Source organism: Astatotilapia calliptera, chromosome 17, assembly GCF_900246225.1.
Source record: "Astatotilapia calliptera chromosome 17, fAstCal1.2, whole genome shotgun sequence".
In the NCBI taxonomy this organism is placed as follows: domain Eukaryota; kingdom Metazoa; phylum Chordata; class Actinopteri; order Cichliformes; family Cichlidae; genus Astatotilapia; species Astatotilapia calliptera.
In genome coordinates, this window is record NC_039318.1 from 13,412,617 (window position 1) to 13,434,732 (window position 22,116).

General features: G+C 40.2%; 1 protein-coding gene across 4 annotated transcripts in view; it reads left to right on the forward strand.

Annotated features, from left to right (window-relative positions):
- Nucleotides 1–663: 663 nt before the first annotated feature.
- dnajc6 (DnaJ (Hsp40) homolog, subfamily C, member 6) overlaps nucleotides 664–22,116 on the forward strand; it is a 33,302-nt gene continuing 11,849 nt past the window's right edge. For all 4 annotated transcript variants that reach the window (XM_026146172.1, XM_026146173.1, XM_026146175.1 and 1 more), the window contains exons 1-6: nucleotides 664–1,286; nucleotides 8,971–9,106; nucleotides 15,941–15,990; nucleotides 17,791–17,939; nucleotides 19,950–20,072; nucleotides 21,884–22,017. In XM_026146172.1, coding sequence (XP_026001957.1) covers nucleotides 1,088–1,286; nucleotides 8,971–9,106; nucleotides 15,941–15,990; nucleotides 17,791–17,939; nucleotides 19,950–20,072; nucleotides 21,884–22,017 — 791 coding nt within the window. In that variant the 5' untranslated portion in view covers nucleotides 664–1,087. The remainder of the gene's footprint in view (nucleotides 1,287–8,970; nucleotides 9,107–15,940; nucleotides 15,991–17,790; nucleotides 17,940–19,949; nucleotides 20,073–21,883; nucleotides 22,018–22,116) is intronic.

Sequence of the window (22,116 nt, forward strand, 5' to 3'; positions counted from 1 at the left end):
CTTTATGAGGAAGAGTTTCCTTTTTGTGGCAAAGCATGGCACTATTGTGCCCCTGCTCTTATTCATTCTGACAGAGCCAGGAGTCCCTGTTCATTTTTAGTGCAGGAGTCAAATGAAAACTGTTCTCAGTTACGGTCCCAGACTTCTAATCTGGACCTTATTTACACAAACAAAAGCGGCTCTAAATAAATTCAGGTGTTCAATTGCAACACTGGGAGCATTATCATTTAAATCAATAATTCATCTACACACACACCTCAGACCATTCAAATCTCTGCCTCTACTATGCACATGTCATTGCAAGCACGATTCATCATTTGATTGTGGAAATCCAACAGTTTTGTACCCTTCATCACTTAAAAAATGAACTGATTTACTGGGAGAAAAGAAGCCACTGTTCAAATCATCTGTTGATTATGTGAGTCCATTTTAAGTCCATATTTTGCTGTCTTATTGTAAATTTTAATACCTTTGGGTTCTTTATTAGTTTTGACCAAAACAAGTCACTTAAAGACATGGACTCTGTTATACCGTGACATGCATTTTGAACTATTTTGGGACATTTAATATGATTTAATCCAGCATAAACACTGGAAGTAAGTGCAGTTCTTTACAATTGTCCTAATATTTTGCATTAATGATATAACAAGTGAAAGATTTGGGATATTACTTACCAGATTTAAACGAATGCTTCTAGTCTCAACCAGCCTATTAGAGAGTGTGAGTGCAGCTTTAACGCAGGACGACTGTGAGTGAGTTGGGGTGGATTTCCCTTGTACTCAGTCGGGGACTACAGCAGTAGCACAATCGTCGTAGTAGAATGCGCTGCTGAGAAAAGGAGGACGCAATAGAGGAGAGAGAGAGAGGGAGAGAGAAAGAGAGAGAGAGACCACCCGGTTTTCTATCACAAACAGAGGAGAGCGGCCACCCTCTCATCCCCGGACATGTGGTGCACCCAGCAGCAGCAGCAGAGGAGGAGGCACTAGCAGCAGTAGCAGCTCGGGCAGCAGCGGCGGTGACGGCGTCGCTTTCTACGTCTTCTGGGGTTCTTTTGTGTTTAATTTCCCTTCTTTTGTTTCCTTTGGGTATGAGCTTGCTGGGGGCCTACAAGAAAAAGAGCAGTTACGATGGATATGAATCTTTGCAGCTGGTCGATAGCGGAGGGGATAGCTTCAGCATCGGCAGAGGGAGCAGCGGCGGCACACTTGGAGGCTCCATAGCGGCCACCCTCGGACCGAAGGCGGGCCCGCTGAGAGAGGAGGACTGCAGTACCATGGACAGCTCAGGTAAGAGCCCCTACCGCCTCCGGCTGCTTTACGAATGGCGTTTGGAGCCTTCGTGGACGCGGAAAGGGCTTTAATGAAGGTGTTTTGACTTTACTGAGTGTTACCGCGGCCTGTAATTGTCTTGGTAGCAGTGGACAACATAATGGCTAACATAAGTGAAAGTAGCCTACAGAGGAATCCTAAAATCCCAGACCCCACCTAAGAGACTGTACTGAGCTGCTACTGTAAAATAGATGTAAACATATATGTCATATATGAATTTGTAAATACGCCTCACTCTTCTTGCATGACCTATCTGTCCCTATCAACTTCAAACAGGCTTCTATAGATTCAGATGTTTACTGTATCCAAAAATGTGTTCTGAATTTTTTAAACACTTATCAAATTTTTTCTATTAAAATTACGGGAAAAGTCTATGCAAAGTAATTTTATTGCTATATTTGGGTGCTATCTGCTACGTAGACCATATTTCATGGTTTATTTACTTTGCACATGGGCTTTAAGACCAAAATTCTACCGCAACTGTAGCGGAAATATCATATGTCAACAGTTAAGAGGATAAATCTTGTTTAGTTTGGGGCGGTAGAAGCACAAATCCTCTCTGTTTAGGTTTTAATCTGGTAGTTGTTGATGGCAGATTATAAGCCCCACATATCGGATCTATAAGAAAAACAAAAACCCCGTGGATGTTAGTACTCCAATCCACCAAAGTGCTGTAATTTAATCCAGCTGTTTCAATTCATTGGTTTTGACAGATTCAGTTTTTTGTTTAAAAATAAGTCCTATAGGGTGGTATAGTTTTGGGATAGTTTCTGTTGCCTGTGCTCCTTCCATACTTACTATTCCTAAAATAGCAGACTCCATGATAAGAGCCAAATACCTGGCTCATGATACAAATATAAATTTTTGTCACATGCCAGACATTTGGCTCTTTCCATGCACTCTGCCACTTTTAATAATAGCAAAGCATTAGCATAACATCCTATGGACCTCTATATAGAGTCATGTGATGAATGTGAATATGAATGCTGATCAGGCTTCCTTCTCTTATAAATGTATACAAGTAATCATTTGAACATGTCAAGTGTGAACAACCAACTCAAACTTAAAAATAATTTCCAGTTTTAAAAAATTGAAATGACGACACAGTTGTCCAAAAATATTAGCACCGCAGTTATTAATACCTATATTACAGAATAACAACAAAAATTAAAACATATGCAAAATAAATAAATAACATAAGGCTGATAGGCGTATCTAGATTGTGAGGCCTGTTTGTAGAATGTGTGTTCACCACACTGCAGTACTCTGTGGAGTCAGCCAGTCTCCAGAGATGAACATTTGTGTGAAACAAAAGAAGCTGGATGAGGAGGGGTAAGGAAAGGGGATTGTGGGTGGGGAATGGGGTGGGTGTGCGGGGGCACTCAGATGTGTCAGATGTCTGCCTGGCCAGTGTGTACAGACAACCTTTTTGATCTGCGTGTGTGTGCATGTGTGTGTCTATGTATCCATCTGTTTTTCCCCACAATGCTGGATGCGGAGGGGTAAAGGTTGGCACTCTAGGAGGAGGGAACCACATCCAAACAAGCTATTGATCTTTCTCACAAAGCCAAGGGCCCTCTGTGCTGCTGATTTCCTGTGCTCTCTTCCTCTAACTGGCCAGGCTAACCGCTGCTCTATTACCTGATAGAGCCTGTATCACAGCCTCCTCTGGTGTCTCCATTAGCAGGGTTTGTCACTGTAGTTGGCTCACTAGCCAGCAGACTCCCACATCCATCTGGTCATGGACACAGAGGCACATGGGCGAGCTACCAGACCAACAGGAAAGCAAACAGGCAGATTCTAACAGATCTGCAGGGGGATAATGACTGAAAAAAACAGAGATAGGCAAAATGTGCTGAAGCAAAGGTGAGGGTCACATTGAGGGTGTATGACTACAAGGTAACCACACTCTAATAAATATAGATAAAAACAACTTAGGAAATATATAGAAAATAAAGTAAGCCTGCACAATAAAAAATAAATAAATATAACTTGCTTAATTAAGCACTGGTATCATTTCGATTGTAATATTTCAGCAATACAATAAAACTAAAGGCCCTAATGATCTTGCTGAATACACCAATCTTTACTTTTCTTTCACCACTGCTAAATACTTTCTAAGTTATCGTGTAGCTAGCTTAGATTTTTATTGTCTAATTTAATCTAGATTGGGGTTTCTAAACTCTGTGGTCACAGGATGATTAATGGGCCATTGAAATCATGTTAAATACAATTTTTCTTCTTAAATATAGATTTCATTGCCTATTTTAATGTGAGTCCTGTGGAGTTTGGCATTTCACAGTCTGTCTGAAATGATCATATCTCCAGGCCTATGAAACAATTTGTTGTTGTAAGCAGATGCTGCTTCAGTTTAACAGTTTGAGAATCACTGCGTCAGCTTTATAAAACGTCATTTGGTGTAAAGTAGCTGATACAGCTGACACTGTGCAATTAAACTGACAAAAAGGGAACCACTTAGGATAATTAGAATATGGAAAAAATATAGACGTGTGAACAGATAAATGGTAGATCAAGTTCGCTTTCCAGTTTGGTTTCAGTCTTCAGCAGGGTCCTAGTACTTTCCCCCAAAATAAGCAATTGTTTATCTTTTGAGTGAAGGGTTAAAAAAACCAACCAACATCACCTTGTAGGATCTTACTACAACACTTTCTGCCATTTACTGGGGCTAATTTATACAGAGCATGGCATAACCCCACCACAGTTTTACATCTGTTTAAATAACTCAGCTGTTTGTATTGTCATTGTATGTTTATCAAACGTGTTACATGTGACGATAAATAGTTTCTGTGGACACTGCAGTGCCCATAGAAACTCTTCCACTCTTCATTATAGCGTTGCTTCAGCTCATTGAGGTTTGTGGGCATTTGTGTATACACAGCTCTGTTAAGCTCGATGCAGCATTTCAATCGGGTTGAGGTCTGGACTTGGACTGGCCCATCGCAACACCTTGACTCTTTTCTTTTTCAACCATTCGGTTGTAGATTTGCTGATATGTTTGGGATTGTTGCCTTAATGCAAGATCCAGTTTGGACAAGCGTTAGCTAAAGCTAAGGAGGGTGAAAAGAAAAGTGTCTGGACTTCTTGAAGTTTCTTGAAGACGTTTAACATGTCAGCTGAGGAGCTTTTTCAGTTCCAAGAGCAACTGGTGGAGAGTCCCAGATTTTTTAAGCCCTATTGGGAGTGTCCCTAAATGGTTTCCAAATTAATGGGCTGCATCCTCCCAAGGCCGCATTTGTAGACTGATTACGTCACAGCAATGCGACAAAGGCTGTCCAAATTCGTAGACTCCTCCGAATGCAGCTGACAAATGCATCCTCCTTTTCCCCGAATTTGAAGGATGGGTTGGGTGTATCCTTTGTGGCCCACTATATCCCAGAATTCATAGCGCGGCCCAGCCAATTCCAGTTTTCAACAATGGCGGCTGCTTCTAAGTTTAAATATTACTCTTATTACTCTTTCTGGGTCACAAAATAAACTTTTAACATATTTTCAGGCGAGAATGTAGCTGTGTAAACTTCTGTTTACCCAACAGCTTGATAGCTAGCTGGGAGCTCGAGGGTCACTAGAGCCGGCGAGAACGGCAAACTCCCGGCACATGATGTTCAGATCACCGTGGTCTTTCGCTACTCAGATTAAATGTGATATATAAGTCACTTAGATAAACTAAAAATGTTATTGTTTGGCTTTTTTCAGTGTTTTATTTGTTCGTGAGTAAATCGGTTTGGCTGAGATTAAAGTTTATTGATTTGATTAGATAAAATAAAACTTTATTAATCCCCCTGGTGGGTTCCTCCTTGGTTTTCACACAGCTGAATAAACGTCAAACAGAAAACTGATTAAACAGAAGTGTGAGATGGTCGAGAATTTACGCCAGTGTCATGTTATATTTCAGATAGCAAGGAGCAGACAGCTGAGTTTATTAAACTCCACCGAGACAGCAGTGACGCAAATCTGAAGGCTAGACCGCCGTTTACTTCCGGCCTACCCAATCTTCTGAGGACCCTGCCCACGTAGACTGGACTTTAGTGTCCCTAAGAGGGTTAGCTGAATGTTAGCTGAAGCTAGCATTTGATGCTAGAAGAGTTTGGAATACAGACGACTTAAGGTTTGACTCAGTGCCTGCAAGGTGCTCAGGTTGTGTGGTTTCAAAACAAGCCCAGATTATCACCCCTCCACCTCCATGCTTGACAGTTGGCATGAGGTGTTTGTGCTGATATGCTGTGATTGATTTTCACCAAACGTTGTCTCGTCTGTTTGAAGGACATTGTTCCAGAAGTCTTGTGATTTGCTCAGATGCAACTTTGCCAGCATGTGCTGTGCTGCCACAGTCTTTTTAGAGAGAAGGGATATCCATCCTAACAACCTGCACTTATTCAGTCTTTTTCTAATTGTACTGTTATAAACTAACGTTTAGCATGCTAACTGAGGCCTGTAGTATCCGAGATTTAGCTCTTGTGGTTTTTGCAGTTTTCCTGAGCGTTGCACAGTCCAACCTTGGCACGTGTGTTAACACACACTTGAATGCTCCATTTCAGCAAACTGACCAAAGCTTCTGGTTTACTTTAGGTCCTGTAAAAAGTCTTTCACAAGACTGTACGTAATGATGAAGTTTAAAACACAGATGACACAGATTAGTCGGGTTTGTTTTTAACTATCCCAAGCAGCTTTAAGGATCTGAAGGTTCAGAAGTCGTGACAATCTTTTTTAAAATTATGAATTTCAAAACTTTTGTAAAAGAATCAGTTTGCCTAATTCTCTGTCAGCTTCCTCCTACACTTAGTCAGAGCTGTAATACCAGCGTGTCATGCTTTCAGCAGCATGTAAAGGCTTGCTTGTCATTCAAGGGAGCGGAATACACTTCTGGTTAAGCTGTGTAGTAGATGATTAATCATAGACTCCTTTTCTTATCAGCAGCATCTATAATTAAGCAGATTAGCGTCGGGTTGACACTGCAGTTGTTGAAATTCAGGAAGATACAAGGCCTATGATTATGGTACCCCTGAGGTTAAGTGCAGGGTTTTTGCCTTTCGAGCTTTACTGTTGTCCCTGTGCATCTATCTGTGTCGTTAACACTATGCTGGATATTGAGGGAGTAAGGTTTGAGGCTATAGAAGGAGGGAGACATATGCTGACAGCCAACAGATCCCTCTGGACATGAATAGAACTGCCTTGTCTTTTTTCCTCTCACTTCAGTCACCTCTGTCTTCCCCTCCTGTTTCTATTGGTCAGCTTAGTGAATGTGATACTAGGCAGCTGAGGAGGGGCGATGTAGGCTGTCGGACCGGCCTTCTTTAAGTGAAAAAGCTCTTTTGGATGTGACATTTCTTTATGAATGTTTGCTCATTCAGCATCACTGCTGCTTCTCCATCTGTACAGGTATCAAACATGACTGACACATATACTTAGTTCTTGATGTCAGGGTAGAGTGTAGGATCCTGGTTTTCTTAATCCTGTCAAGGTCACTGACTGGCAGATGTGTATGCCAAGGAGCTTAAAATGGGTCAAAACGTACCACTGAAATCACAGCCTTGCCTAAAAAAAGGAAAGAGGACTGTTTTAGCTTTTATTGTTCAGTGTAGACACGCCCAATGATGCAACTATCTATCTATCTATCTATCTATCTATCTATCTATCTATCTATCTATCTATCTATCTATCTATCTATCTATCTATCTATCTATCTATCTATCTATCTATCTATCTATCTATCTATCTATCTATCTATCTATCTATCTATCTATCTATCTATCTATCTATCTATCTATCTATAAGACATGTTTATGCAGTTACATTGTATAAAAACTCGACTTAACACTGGTAATCTTTGCTGTTTGCAAAGTTCAATTCAATTTTTTTAGCATGGGGGAATTTTGGTGTGTCACAGGCTGCAAGAGTTTTATTTCTCAGTAAAAATAAATCCCTGTCATGCACATCATGCCTCAGCAGTCAGAGACCAAAAGTCTAATTTTGGAACTTAGTGAAGAATCGCTGCAAATACATCATGCATGTGGCGAAGGAGTCTCTGTCGAAGGAGTTTGAAGCAGCTGCTGTATGTGGTTGTATATCAAACTTTGCACGCAGCTTTTCTCCTAGACGTTGTTTGTAATGTCTTTGCGTCTTTCCAAGCTCCTAAAATAAGGATGGAGTTGATGCTTTCAAGCTTCTGATCCAATTGCAAAGAAAACATTTAGCAAAATGTCAAGTTTTGACATTTTGATAACATAGCAAAAGTATGTGGGTAGATGTTTCAGATAAAAGTGAAATTTTTTGTTTGGCTTCTGATTTTGACAACCTCTGAGCTTGGCCTGACAGTCTGACATGCTGGTTGGCTGACATGAAAGGCACGGCAGCCAACCAGCATGAAAACAAATATGTCCTTGCATAGCCCATTAGCTATTTCTATGAGCTATTCCTGTCATATTCCATTTTCAGAGTTAGAAACATCCCACAAACTACTAACTAGTGGTACAGTAGTTTCTCGTTATAATGAACCATCTGTGTAACCTCAATAACCCTTTTCCCCAGTACTGTCCAGATGAAAGTCATCGATAAACCCATAACATCTTTAAGAGTGTGAATCTGACATTTCCAACTATTTAAACCAAAGAAAAACTTTGTACAGACTCAGTCTGTTTTTGCATAAGTGCACAGTGTTCCTTCTCCTGCATCACTGGGACTTTTCTTTTTGAAATAGAAGAAGAAGTTGCCTGTTAAAAATATTTTGCAATACTTCCATTAGTTTATCCAGGCCAGTGCAACACATAAACTAAGCTTTCTTTGTTTTTAATCATGGGGAAAAACCCACTTGCACATACGTGAAGATGAATTATAGATGAGGAAAACCAAAAAACAACCCTACTCTGGGCCCGATCTAAAATTTGATGCTCAGCTAGCTTAATGATCCCCACTGACCGGTTTGGTTGGGAGAAGCTCTTTTCACTCCTCACAGATCATAAACTCAAGCACTGACTGAATGCTTCTCTGTCGGCAAGTGCACATTTCTGCAGACAAGACAGGTTGTGCATGAAGCATGATGCTAGGACGAGACTTTGCCTAAAATCCGGTTGTGGGTGTTTGTCTGCGGCATCATGTTTAATGTCGGTAGATTAGTCAGCACTGCCAGATGATATAAAGTAATGACATGGTGGTTTCTATGCACAGTAGGTGAAGAGGGGAGACAGAGGAGGGAGGGTCTGAGTGACTCAGATTAAACACATGGGCCTCATCCAAAGTTAAGAATATATGCAAACACACACAGATGCGCATGAGCTGGTGTGGATTTTAATGTGTGTTTTGTCTCTTATGTCCTTCTCCATCATTCCTTCACACCTACACACATGTTTACTGAGTGTGTAGAGCAGTGACTCATGTTCATCACCAAATGAAAAACCTCTGAATTAGGGCTCGAAGGACTGTGTGTAAATCCATCATTTGCGCAAAAACGTATGATGGGACGTTTCAGCAGAAGGTTGCCCTCCTCTCACGTGTAATTTTGGACGCTTTCCCTGCGCCACAAAGGTGGGATCAGCTGCAATGACTGCCCTAAAGCAAAATGAAGTAGGAATTTGTAGGACATTAGTGACATCAGAGCTTGAAAAGCTTCTTGCTCCTTTGTTCTCAGATATGGATGCAGGCTATGGCGGAGGACTGCTGGATATGGTCAAGGGAGGAGCTGGCAAGTTCTTCAGCAACTTTAAGGACAACCTGAAAGACACGCTGAAGGACACCTCCACCAAAGTCATGCATCAAGTTGCTACGTAAGTGACCACTGCATTCATATGGTTTCATATTACAGGAATGAATACAGTTTTGCTCAAATGTTATACTAATAAGCAAAGATTATTTTTCGAGAGACTTGTGCAACAAAAGCAATGGAGACTTGGTCGGCTACTGCAACTGTATAGAAGTGATGATTAAAAATAAAAAAAACTCTTACAGTAGTTGATAAAAATGTGGCTGATCTTATGTTCAAGGTTGTCGTGTTGTTTATGTCCAGACAGTGATTTTTAGCCTCACATTAACGTCTATTTCAAACTGACCTGAATATTGTCAAAGATCATCACTGTTGATGCTTTCCAGCAGTTTTCAGGTGAAGAGTTTGAGGTTTTCAATCCTGAAGGGAGCACATCCAGTGAGGAACAAAACCAGGATCGTACTTCACTGGGTCAGATGGTCAATACAGAGCTCTGCTGGAACATGGATGGACCTGAGGGCGAGTGTCTGGTGCTACCAGCATGTCTCATTCATCCGAGCATTTTTTGGCCAAACTAACCCAGACCTTGCCCAATACCTGGATCACTCACAGGAGTGATCAGCTCTCTGCAACTTTGTTCACATCCCAAAAACGAAAACAAGTTAAAGCATCGCAGAAACAAAGTCTGACCAAGAGACAAAAAGAAAAGAAAAAAAGAACAAAAACAGCCCAGAAGTGCTCAAAATGATGACCTTGAATATAAGCTCAGTCAGTGCTTCTGATTTTTACAGATACGATTTTTAGTCATTGTGATCACATCTAGTTTATCTTGAGTTTATTACCATGTGACACTGAATTAAATACACTGTGCAGTCAAACACAAGGGCCAGGGGTCAGAATTGGCCCGCCAGAGACTCCAATCAGGTCCACTGGATGGCTTTGGAAAATGTGAAGGAGGGCATAGATTTTGGACTTTTAACTTTATTTTCCTAAATTTTACAGTTTTTCTACTAACCAGGGACCCTATTGTCATTCAAACCACACCAAAGTAATAAATAATAATCTATAATTTTTCTATAATTTTAGAAATGCTAACAGATGTCTCACATTAATTGCTGCAGCATTTCTTATATTAAATGAAATTAAATGTGTAATTCACTTCTTTACCCTGATAAAAAAGGAACCATCACTGGTTCGGCCCTCTTCAGATCAAAGTAGCCAATGTATTTGGCAAACAATTTAAAACATGTTTGACATCCCCGCTGTAGATATTTTTCTAGTGTTGTACAGCTAAAGATGAATACTGCACACAAGTCCAGCTTAAATCTGTGCTTCAGTAGTGAGCGAACTGGTTAACCGAATGCTGTTTCAGATGTTGATCACAAGCGTCTCCAACTAGCTTTAGAAGTGAAGCAGCAGAGCGGTTGGGATGGAGGGAGGAAAGAGTGAGGTTTCAGAGTCTGGCACGGCTCGGTCGTCCCAATGTGTTTGTGCACAGGCATCTGCACAGGGCGGCACAAAGAGGCCTCTGTATTATCAAACACACACACACACACACATTTGGTTGATCGACTGCCCGCTTGGCTCCACCTTTCTTCCTTTCCTCTCTGCCTCCCTCTTTGGTGTCTATTGCCCCACTTCTGGCTGCATTATTCATGGCGGTTCATTGTGCCAAATGGCCAGAGCACTGCTGATACAGAAGGATTCATTTCATTAGGAACCTGTGTGATGCGATGTGAAGTGTGTTTGTGGGGACTGTATATGCATGTGTGATAAGGGATAATGGAGGGAGGAGAAGTAGGCTAGCTCATACCTTTTGCTTTCTTAAACAGTATGCATTCAGACCACTTCCAAACAATTCTGTTTCGATTAATATATCATTATTCCAGCAAAACATTCCATATTTTCTTGTTATGTAGTCTTTTGGTTAAGTTGTTGCTTAACAGAAGATGAGTAAATAGATTTTAAGCAAATTTTGGACTTTATCTCAAATGTGACTGCCAATATTCAACCGTGTCTGCTGACATGGACAAAGTGTTAAGGCAGGTTTAAATGAGATACAAGAATGTCAACCAAGGGAAAAAAAATTCCCTTGAGCTTCCTCGGTATAACGTGACACCTCTGCTGTTAAACGGGCCTTCTTTGAATGCCCCGACAGGTCTTGATCCGTTCCTCTCTGCTTCTGTTCTCATGCGTAGTCAAGGGAAAGAGCTGCTTCTGAATTATTAAAACCAACCTGTGTTTCTTTACGTAGCTGAAGAAGAAAAATTTGCAGGGCAGGCGACTTGAAGCAACAATGTGTTTGTGTCTGTGAGAAGCGCAATGAATATGGAGCCTTGATGGCTGTGCTGGTTTTGTGAATAACACGGTGTGCTTGGTCTGCACCCAGGCTGTAACCCCCACTCCACCGACCTCCCTATCAGACACACATTAATTTGCCTTTTCCCCTCAAGTTTTCAAGCTTTGATCTGCATCTAAAATTCCAGTTTTCCCAATTTCATTATCCATGTCATTTTTCAGACACCTAAACATACAGAACACAAACTTACAGCACATCTTATCTGCAAAATAAGAAACTCTGGTGAATTAAAAAAAAAATCCCACTGTGATTTTGAAGAGTGAATGAAGATAAATCAGGCCCCGAGGATAGATGATTGCAGTGCAAACACTATGTAGCCACTTAAATTGGTTTAAGCAGACATGCTATAAAAATCCTGCTTAAACAAAATGAAGACAAGTGAATTTTAGAGAAGACCATAGGGGAAATGTAGAGAGCCCGACTCTAATATCCATCGGGATCTAACCCACTTACATTGATTTGGTTGAGACTATGTTTGTGTAGTCTTGAGAGGTTCTAATAGAGCACCTCACTTCTCATGTATTCAGCCTAAAATGTCTTATAAGCTCAGGGTGTTTACTTTCTCGGAGGAAAGCATGAACATGAAGTGCTGTACTGCTCAGAATGGGTTTAATAACATACCGGTACATCTATACACCAACCCAAGCAAGTTTACCTTTTGGGGTTTTTTTTTACTGTTTTTTTTTTTTTATCACAAAATGTGAGTTATTGCATCAGAGTTAATACCAATATCAAGTTGAATAAAGTAGTGCAGCAATAAGAAAGTCACATAAAAATTAATAACTGCTAAAAATTGTTGTTTTGTCTCTCAGGTCAGATAGAAGAAAGAAAAGATCAGTGGTGACCATTAGTGATCATGTAATCCATAGAAAGATGCCAATGATGGGGGACCTGTTACAAGCCCACTACAGTAACAAAGTTTGGATGCTGTGTAAACTGTAAATATAAACAGAATGCAATCATTTGGAAATGTCATAGACCAATAGAATGTAGAAAACATAGATAAAATGTTTTGGAATGAGAAAATGTACCACTTTAAAGAAACTATTAGCTCATTTTGAATTTGACGGCAGTAACTCGTCTAAAGAAAGTTGAGACAGAACTGCGTTTACCGTTGTGTCTTCTCTTTTGTGTTCTTGGTGAAAGGTCTGGACAGCAGGCAGGCCACTTTAGCACCTGGAGTCTTCTACTATGAAACTGTGCGTTGTAATCCGGTAGATGCAGTATGTGGTTTAGCATCGTATTGCTGAAAAAGACGTTGTCTGAATGGGAGAGTATGTTGCTCTAAAGCCTGTATATACCTTTCAGCATTGAAGGTGACTGTTCAAGCAGTCGTTTCCATAGGCACTAGTGCACCAACATCCCAACAGAGATGTGGACTTTTGAACTGAGAGCTGATAGCAAGCCAGATAGTCTCTCTCCTTTTTAGTCTGAAAGATGTATCAACAATGTGTTTCATATTCACTAAACAGTTTTCCACTTCCATTTCAAACAACCTCTGACCCAGAGAAAAATCATCGGCCTGAAGAACTGATTTTCAGCCTTGTCATTTAAAGAGATTTGTCGGGGATTCTCTGAATCTTTTTGATTCGGATGTTCAGCTACTGTGTTCTGAAAAAGATCAGATAAAGTACTTTTACATCAAGGAACAATATTCTGATATGTTTCTGAAAATGTTTTACAATTAGAGACATTTTTTGCAGATTGGTAAACATCTGTCTATCTTTACTTCTCAGAAACTCTGCCTTGGTAATATGATCCTTATTACCAGCCTGTTACCAAATAACCTAATTAGTTGCAAAATGTTTCTCCAACTGTTTCTTATTAGTACCCCTTACCATTCCAGCCTTCTGTCCCCCTGTCCCAATGTTTTAGAGATCTGTTGCTGCCATCAGTACAATAGTAAAAAGTGTTTTAGTTCTCTTTCGCCTCACTTTTGTAGACATCTTTCTTCTAATTGGCTGATACTCACAAACAGGAGGTTTGAACAGTAGGTGGGTGGGGCTTCTGTGCTTACAGCCAGTACCATGTGCCTTAAGGCAGCGGTCCTCAACTCTCACGGTCCGTGAGAGTTGAGGCTTGGGTGCTACAACTCTCACAATAAATCTTCTTTTTTTTTGGTTCCGGAACTGATTTTATTTGTTGTATTTGTCCATGATACCTTAAAGGTTGTGAAAATATTGTCGGACATAAACCGGTCCATGGCGCAAAAAAGGTTGGGGATAGTTGCCTTAAGGGGCAATGTCCATAGCTGAAGCAAAATGTCTGAGCTTTAGCCAAACCTGAAGCTCAGAATGTAAAGTCCAAAACCAGTGGGTGACGTCACCAAGGCTACCTCCATGTTTAACACTGTCTATGTCTGAAACCAAGCAGTCTGAAATGTGGCTCACAGGGCTTATTTGGACACTAAATAAATGACCTCTTTATTTGAAACTCTGACTATGTTTAATTGGAACATCCCCCATTGTAACAGTATACATATGAGAGAAAACTAAGATGTGGAATGATATATTAATGGTATGAAATACTAACATCCGTACAGGGATGATAAGTTAATGAATAAGCATTATGTTATCTTAATGAGCTAGCATGATTAGTATCTTGGTAAACCACAATTTTAGAAGTGAGTCCTTCAAATTATTAGTCACACAGTTGCTAGACTGACTACCTTTAGATAAATTGCCCACTTGGTGGGGAAAAAAAGGGATTCAGTGGCAGATTAAACAAAGTCTGAGTCCAAAATCAAACCTTCTGACTATTTATGTGCAATTTACATCAAAATGTATCTAATCATTTTCCAGCAAGAGGAAATTGCACCAGTCTCGTCATTATCTTTTAACTTCCTGTCTGTTAGACATGGGCTTGTTTTTGATTGTGCGCTCTGATATCGACTGCATATCAACAGCTTTTATCAAATGTCTTTGTGTAACACAAAGGACTGACAAGACATTTTTTATAGCAGTCTGAAAAAACATCTGCTGGCATTTAGCATCTCCACAGTAATTAGATCAACGCTCCACCACAGCTGGGATCAGCTGGTCATTACCGTTTTTAAATTGGTCTTGTCAGGTGTTGATAGTGGTGTTATTGTTATTAGCTAGTTGGGGGGTGTTCAGATTGCACATTAATACAATATTTTTTATTTTTCATACTGGAGATGCGTTTCTCTATTACACACAGTTTAGTTGGCTCATAATTGTGTACCTGTTTCCATGGTAATAGATGTATTATTCAGCATAGAAATAGGAAAAACCACACATATGTACACACAGAAGTGTTAATATCCAGCAGAAATGTCACCTTTCTGATCTCCCAGACCCGATTTACTAATAAAAGTATAATGTAAAGATAAAACTGACCTTTTTTTCCACATTAAATTGGTCAAACGTTGACTCTGCTTTTCTACTCTGGGAACAACAAACACTCTGAGATCAAAATAGAAGCTTCAATTGTGGTCCAATTACCTCATTATAGAGGACTTACATGCAATGCCCTCACTGTTGGATTTAATTAAGGTTGTTTGTCTGTTATATTGTAGTATATTAGCAGTTACATTTTTTTTTTAAGGCTAAACTACACAAACGGCCTAAATCAAAGGACACATTCACGTGATATGGTACGCTTGGTTTGTTTACAGAAAAACCCATGACTCATTTAGCAGTCTAGCTGAGAAGGACTGCATTACATAACCAGGTCTAGGACTGCAGCAGGCCCATATGGCACTCCTCCATGATCACACGGAATGACGGTCCCAGCTAGGCCTAGCTTGCAGGATTTACACAGTAGGCAACAAGCCAACTCAATTTGATTCGCATTAGCCTACAAACCTGTCTTGAAAGATAAATGCAACTACAGTGAGCTGAGCCTTCCTCTGCTGCTGTCAGTTGTGAGATTTTCTTTTTGTGAGTCATTTGTCCAAAAACAAATTTTCGTCTCTCACTCTAACCCCACCCTGAGCCTTTTTGGCAGTGTTTCATTAGTATGTGTTTCCACCACTGCTGTGCTGGAGCACTAGTGGACTGCTTGTATGTGAGTGCACCACAGCTGCCCCCACAGTCGAAAAAAAAAAAAAAGGTCCATATGGCAGAGCTACATTTGGCAATGAAAGGCAGTGCTGCTCAATTTAAGAATTCACATATGGTATTTCTTTGATCCCAGGCAGTTCAGCCTAGAGTGGTGAGCCCGAACAAGATAACAGCTCTAAAGCCTGTTGAAGTTAATCACTTGGATATGCCTGTAATGCAGTTCAACCTGTGAATGACAGAAAGGTGGATCAACCTTTTTGGATGCTGGATATTCTTATACTAACTTTTTATATATGCATCATTTTGTCTTGGTAGCTAAATGCACAGAAACAGTCATTATGAATCTCTAACATTTCATATCTAAATCACAGAAATACAAAAGCAAGGTGATTTTGTAAAGCCTACTACAACTTATATTTTAAACATTTATTGAGATGCTTGTGGACAGTGGATATTGGTTTTACATATATGATGTAATAAAACATGTTTTCAAAGATTTCTTTTTTCCTTACAGTTATACCAAAGGAGAGCTGGACATTGCCTACATAACATCACGGATCATAGGTAAATGTATTTCTAGCGAATGGGCATTGTATATACGCATGTGTGTAGATAGATGAACTTTAACAATGTTACTTGGACTGTTTTCCAGTTTTTTGATTGGGCAGCAATGTGCCCTTTAAAAGGCAAAGTCAGTCAGACATTTGTCACTCGAGGGCTTTATATCCCATGGTAGTCATGCTGGAGTGCAGAGCTACTCAGCTCACCTTTTTGCAATCCTGTACTCCACAGTGGGTAAAAAGACAGTTATGTAGAAATGAAAAGTTTTCACAGAACCCTTCTGTAGTCCTGTGAAAAACTAAGCACACTCTTACTGCTTCCATAGGAATTAAGACAGTAAGTAGCAGCCATGTACTTAATTAACTGAACATCAGCAAGTGTGAGCACCTCCGTAAAAGTGGAATTTGTGATCAGTTTGATGGTCTGGTGTGCTTTAAGACAATACCACAGTCTTCCCAGGAGCGGGGGTCATGGAAAATTCACTCCAGGTCAGACTGTACAATTCTCAGAGTTATGTTTTGGATTCTACAGGTCTCGGTTAGCATGTTAAAGACTGACACTCACTGAAAAAAACTCTTTGAATGAACATAAAAAAAAAAAATCGATTAAATTGCTTTATTTTAGTGTTATTCAATTCTGTTATTCCAATGTGTAACATACTAGAGTTGGACCAACTTAATTAATTAATGATAAATCAACTTATTTACTGGAGTTAAGTCCATCATAATTTCATTGAATTGATCCAATCCATGCAAATTATGTTAGCCCAACAAAAGTACTTAATGCTAATAGAAAGATATTTATTTACGTGGAAATCCTTTTCATGATTATTTTAAATTCGAGGAGTCAAGAAAAAGTAGGAAAGGTATGATTACAAGGTTTGATACAGAATTTTCTTTACGTTTTTGTGCTTGACAGGTAAAACCACAATAAATAGCAATGGCATACACAAGGTGTGCGCTTTTCTTCTAACCCCAGTGATTTTCTGGTGGACTGAAATCTTGCATGATCTCATGATATCGCAAATCCAGGCAACTAACCACTCTTACTTGATCGCATCATGTCATCTCAAGAAGAATTTCATGCAGGTTGTACAGGATTTAATTACATCAACCATAGAAACCTTAAAGAATAGTGGTGAATTAGGTAAAAGTATTCTAGAGTCACGTGTGAGGCCATCTCTGACATTTAATGCTTGGTTGAAATTGGGTCATACAACAGAAACAGCAATGTTCCTACGTACACAAGCAAATCCACAAAATTATGGCTGAAATGTTATTGCTGCTAAAGGAGGTTCTACAAGCTGCTGAATTATAGGCTGTGCTTAGTTTTGAACGAGACTGTTTAGAGTTCTGTTAAAATGTTCTCTGTCATGACTGAGTTTGTCTTAATTGCACTGTACATGTGAACATGGCAGCACGGTGGCACGGTGGTTAGCACTGTTGCCGCATAGCAAGAAGGTCCTGAGTTCAATTCCAACATCAGGCCGGGGTCTTTCTGTGCGGAGTTTGCATGTTCTTCCCGTGTTTGCGTGGGTTCCCCTCCGGGTACTCCGGCTTCCTCCCACCGTCCAAAGACATGCAGCTTGTGGGGATAATTGGATAATCCAAATTGTCACTAGGTGTGAATGAATGTGAGTGCGAATGGTTGTCTGTCCCTGTGTGTTGGCCCTGTGACAGACTGGCGACCTGTCCAGGGTGTACCCTGCCTCTTGCCCTATGACAGCTGGGATAGGCTCCAGCGCCCCCCGCGACCCTGAAAACGATAAGCGAATGGATGTGAACATGTCAAACTTTTTTTCAGTGATGACCTATCCAGCTGAGTCGGTGCAGATTGGCTACCAGAACCATGTCGAAGACATCCGCTCTTTTCTTGACAGCCGGCATGCGGACCACTACACTGTTTTCAACCTATCACAGCGTAACTACCGTGGGGCCAAATTCTCCAACAGGGTGAGTGTGACTGTAGCCCATGGATCTCGATGAAGCTGTTACTCATGTAGTGGTTGCTCCACCTTTTTCGCACTCTTCATTTTATAAATATAGAAGGGAAATAGGAGGGCTTAATTACAGTTTTAGGCGTGATTGTTCCTTGATAGTCTCAAACCACCCAGAGAAAAGTTTCATTTTGCTTTTTTTATCAGGTCTGTAATAGCTAAGGATTCCGATTTCATTACCGGATCACTAATTGTATGGATTATTCATTTGATTCCTTATTGAATCTCTTATAGGTTCTCATTGGGTTCTCAATGGCTCTGCTTTGAGAGTTACCACCATCACTAAGCAGAATATCAACCGCATTACATTCAGGCAAATTAATTGCATGCTGTGTGGTGAAATGTTTGTGCACATTGCAGGTATTTTCTCTCTTTGTTGTAATCAGTGTTAATTTTGTGGTAACACAATATTACGTAGAATATTTTGCATAAAGGTAATGCAGTACGTTACTTAAATATTTCAAGGTTTTCAGTAAAATGACCTAAAATGCATTGTCTCATGAGTCTACTTTAGAATCATGAACAGGTAGAAATGAAGACTGCAGCATGACAGGCCATCAGTTTGTTACCTGTGGAAGTTCAGGGTCTGGCTACTAGGCTGGGGTCAGCAGTTGCTCACTTTTAACATCAGCCTGGATTCTTAGCTGCCTTAGTGTTAACATGCTTTCTGTGCATGTACTTAAAAAGAGCTGAAGTTGTTTTAGCACCATAATTCAGATGTTTCTGTCCTGAATGCAGTTTGCCATTACCATCGAGCTCTCGTCCTATGTGATAAAAATAAAATGAATGTCCATATCAACGCTTTAGACTGCACCGCAGTTTTTCTCCTCCAGCGCAAAAACTGATATCAGCACAAGTGCAAGAGGAACCGATAAGCACAATCAATAAGCATAAGTAGATAAACAATTTCATTGAACTACTGTGAACCAACTCTCTGCAACAGCCGGTACTTGAGTCCTATTCCTAGTCATTAGCTTAATGCTAAAAAAGTACATTTTTTCTTTCTTTTTTTAAACTTGAGAATAATTTTTTGAGTTTCATAAAATTGTTGTTCAAACAGTATATGAAGTATCCAGTGTCATCAGCTGGTTTGTGTATAACCCGTCAATTTGGCAGTCACCATTTGGTTTTTTAGAAGCCAGAACTGACTACATTTCGACAAGAAGGTGGAAAGTTTTTTTACAAGCTAGATCGCTAACAAAACCAGAGCATGGCTGCATCACACATGACATCAGTACTTGCTAATTTGTGCTAACACATAAATAAATGGTAGAATTTTACTCTTACCAAGAAAACAAAACAGGATAGTTTTTTTAAATATACAATTAACCCTGCAGCAAGTTGAATAATTACTCAAAAAAAAAATCTCACAAAATACAACAAAACTTCAAACACCTTTGAGAAATCCAGTGTAATGATGCAAATTAACTGATGCAAGGCCTAATAAGCAGCTAGCAGCGATCAACCTCATCTGGCTGTTCCTGAAACTGCAGTTTTTGGTATTTCAGCACTCATTTCATTATTCAGAATTTAATTTGTGTTACGGCTAAATTACCACATTTGGAACACACAGTTTATTGTATCTTATTTTGCTTTTATGGTTATGCTTATCTTTCAGCATCGGGACATTTCCGCAGCTAGGTTTCCTATTACTGCATAGAAGGCACATGTGGGAGCTAAGGAGTCAGGCTTGTTAGGAGTCATGCTTTGTTGAAGCTGGCCCCCTGTCTGCATTGTGAAGTCACTGTATCTTTAGCAGATGACTCATCATGGCAACTGGTCTGTTGTGTTGCTCTGCTGCTGCAGTGCTGTTACTAACTTCCACCACTCCCCTTTCCTCTCCTCTGTTCCTTTTTTCCCCAACCCTTTCCTGCCCTTTTATCTCTCTGATCTGCCTCCTTTTTTCTTTTTGCTGGAATCCCTTTCCTTCTCCCTCCTTTTATTCCTGGCATCTACTTCAATACAGGTTTCAGAGTGTAATTGGCCTTCACGCCAAGCACCCAGCCTCCACAACCTGTTCGCTGTGTGCAAAAACATGTACAACTGGCTGAAACAGAATCCCAAGAACGTCTGTGTAATCACATGCTCGGTAAGGAGATGCACATACATTAGCCCTATATTAAATTCTTCATCCTCCTTTGTATAGTTGAATTTATTAAGGATTCATATGAAATTATTACTAATCATTCTCCCATGAAAAACAAGTACATAGTGAGGTACTTTTGATTGTTATGTAAAGGGACTTGTTTTTGTTGGTCCCACAACACATCCGTTAATTTTTGAGCTGTTTGATGTCCTGTGACCCACTTTTGAATCAAAGCAGAGAGTCTGAAATAGACCGAAGCATATTTAGTGTCAGAATCTTTTTGTTGCCCTTCCAAAACATTTTGCTCAACAATGATATTGGCATCATTGATTACATGTCAACTTTGCTTTCACATCAAATGAAGTGCTTCCAAGACACGGATCTCTAAAGTCTGAAATTGTTAAATGCTACAACAACTGCTCAACAGATTTCCAAACATGACTCACCTTCTATTTCCACATCTACATAAATTGTTGGGTCTGTGTTTCCACAAGCCCCGCTGGTTTAGAGACTTATTCATCATGAAGAAAACAAGACAGTCAGCGATCGATCGATTTACTTGCAAGGGAGGCGTCGTTGGTATCTACCACAAAATGACCCCAACGACGGCCTCCGCTTGCTGCCTTTTATTGGGACAACAGTTCACACAATACACATCACAGCAAAAGCACCGCCCACGTAAACCCCCCCAAATGGTTCTAAGGCAAGGCACTGTATGTATATATGTGTGTGTGTGTGTGTAAACATCTGTATGCATGTGAGAATGTGTGTGTGTGACCTCCTGCTGACCAAAAGGGTCATAAAAGCAGGAAGCAACACCACAAGAAACAGCTCTTCCAGATAGGATGTATCTGCAATAAAACACTACATCACCCCAGAACCTCGAGAGGCTGGGGAGGGGGATAAAAGAATTCCTTTCATCACAGAGTTAAAACAATGTAGAGATGGTAAGCATAAAAATGACAACATTTAACAATTCACTTTAACATAAATCAAAACAGTTTTGCAAAAGGGATCATTCTTCCAGATAAAGACTATGTTACCACCCAGATCAGAAATCTTCTCTTCCTCTTCAACGGCTGTTGCCAATCCTTGACGCTGGAGTAACAGTTTTTTTTCTCCAAATACATTCCCGCTCGGAGCTCTTCAGACTGCTCTGGTGGTCTCTATTAATCAGCCGTGTGAGCTTCCTCACTGTTGTTACTTAGCAGGTGGTACTGAAAAGAAAATGAAAAGCAAAGAAGAAGAATATTTCATTTTTGCATTTTGGTCTGTGATGTTCAGTAAAAATGATAGAAGTCATCTTATTATGCTTATTGCAGAATGGTGTATTCTTTGGTGTCCTATTTAGGCTTATTGGATGAAAGGCACTTTTAGTGCGTGGATCATCACACTTTAGCAATATCAGCCACTTGCATTAGACACATTTGGGAATTCAACCATATCTGACTTTTTCAATAGAAACTGAGTTTCTGTTTATTGGAATTCAGTGACATGACTACTATAGACTGGCATGTGCTGGGGCATGTTATTACCAAGTCATTGTGGGTTTGGCTTTGCCTTGGCAAACTGCTCCTTCTTGCATAATCTTCACGAAACCCTTCCTTTTTTAAAAAAGCTGTGTTTTCACCTCAGTTAACAACAGTGTTACAGTATCCATGTAACCTGAAATGAACTCAGAGTCAGTTCATATGTATGAATAGACTCATAGAAAAATAATACGTGTGTTTATTCAAAAGAAAAAATCCCCAGTGGCTCAAATTGCAGTTATGATAAGATGTACATGTAATTTTATCTTTGTTTTGGGTTTTCAGGATGGTCGCGCTCCTTCAGGTGTTTTGGTCTGTGCCATGTTCTGCTTCTGCCACCTCTTCAATAATCCAGTTCCTGCCATGCAGCTGCTCAGCGCCAAAAGACCAGGTTCTGGCCTCTGGCCTTCACACCGCAGGTTTGCATCAGTGAACATGGGGATGTGAATGTGACAGAAAGAGAAGTGGGAGCCTTGTGCTCGGTTGTCGTCCTTTGGTTCTGCTGATGTTACATTCTT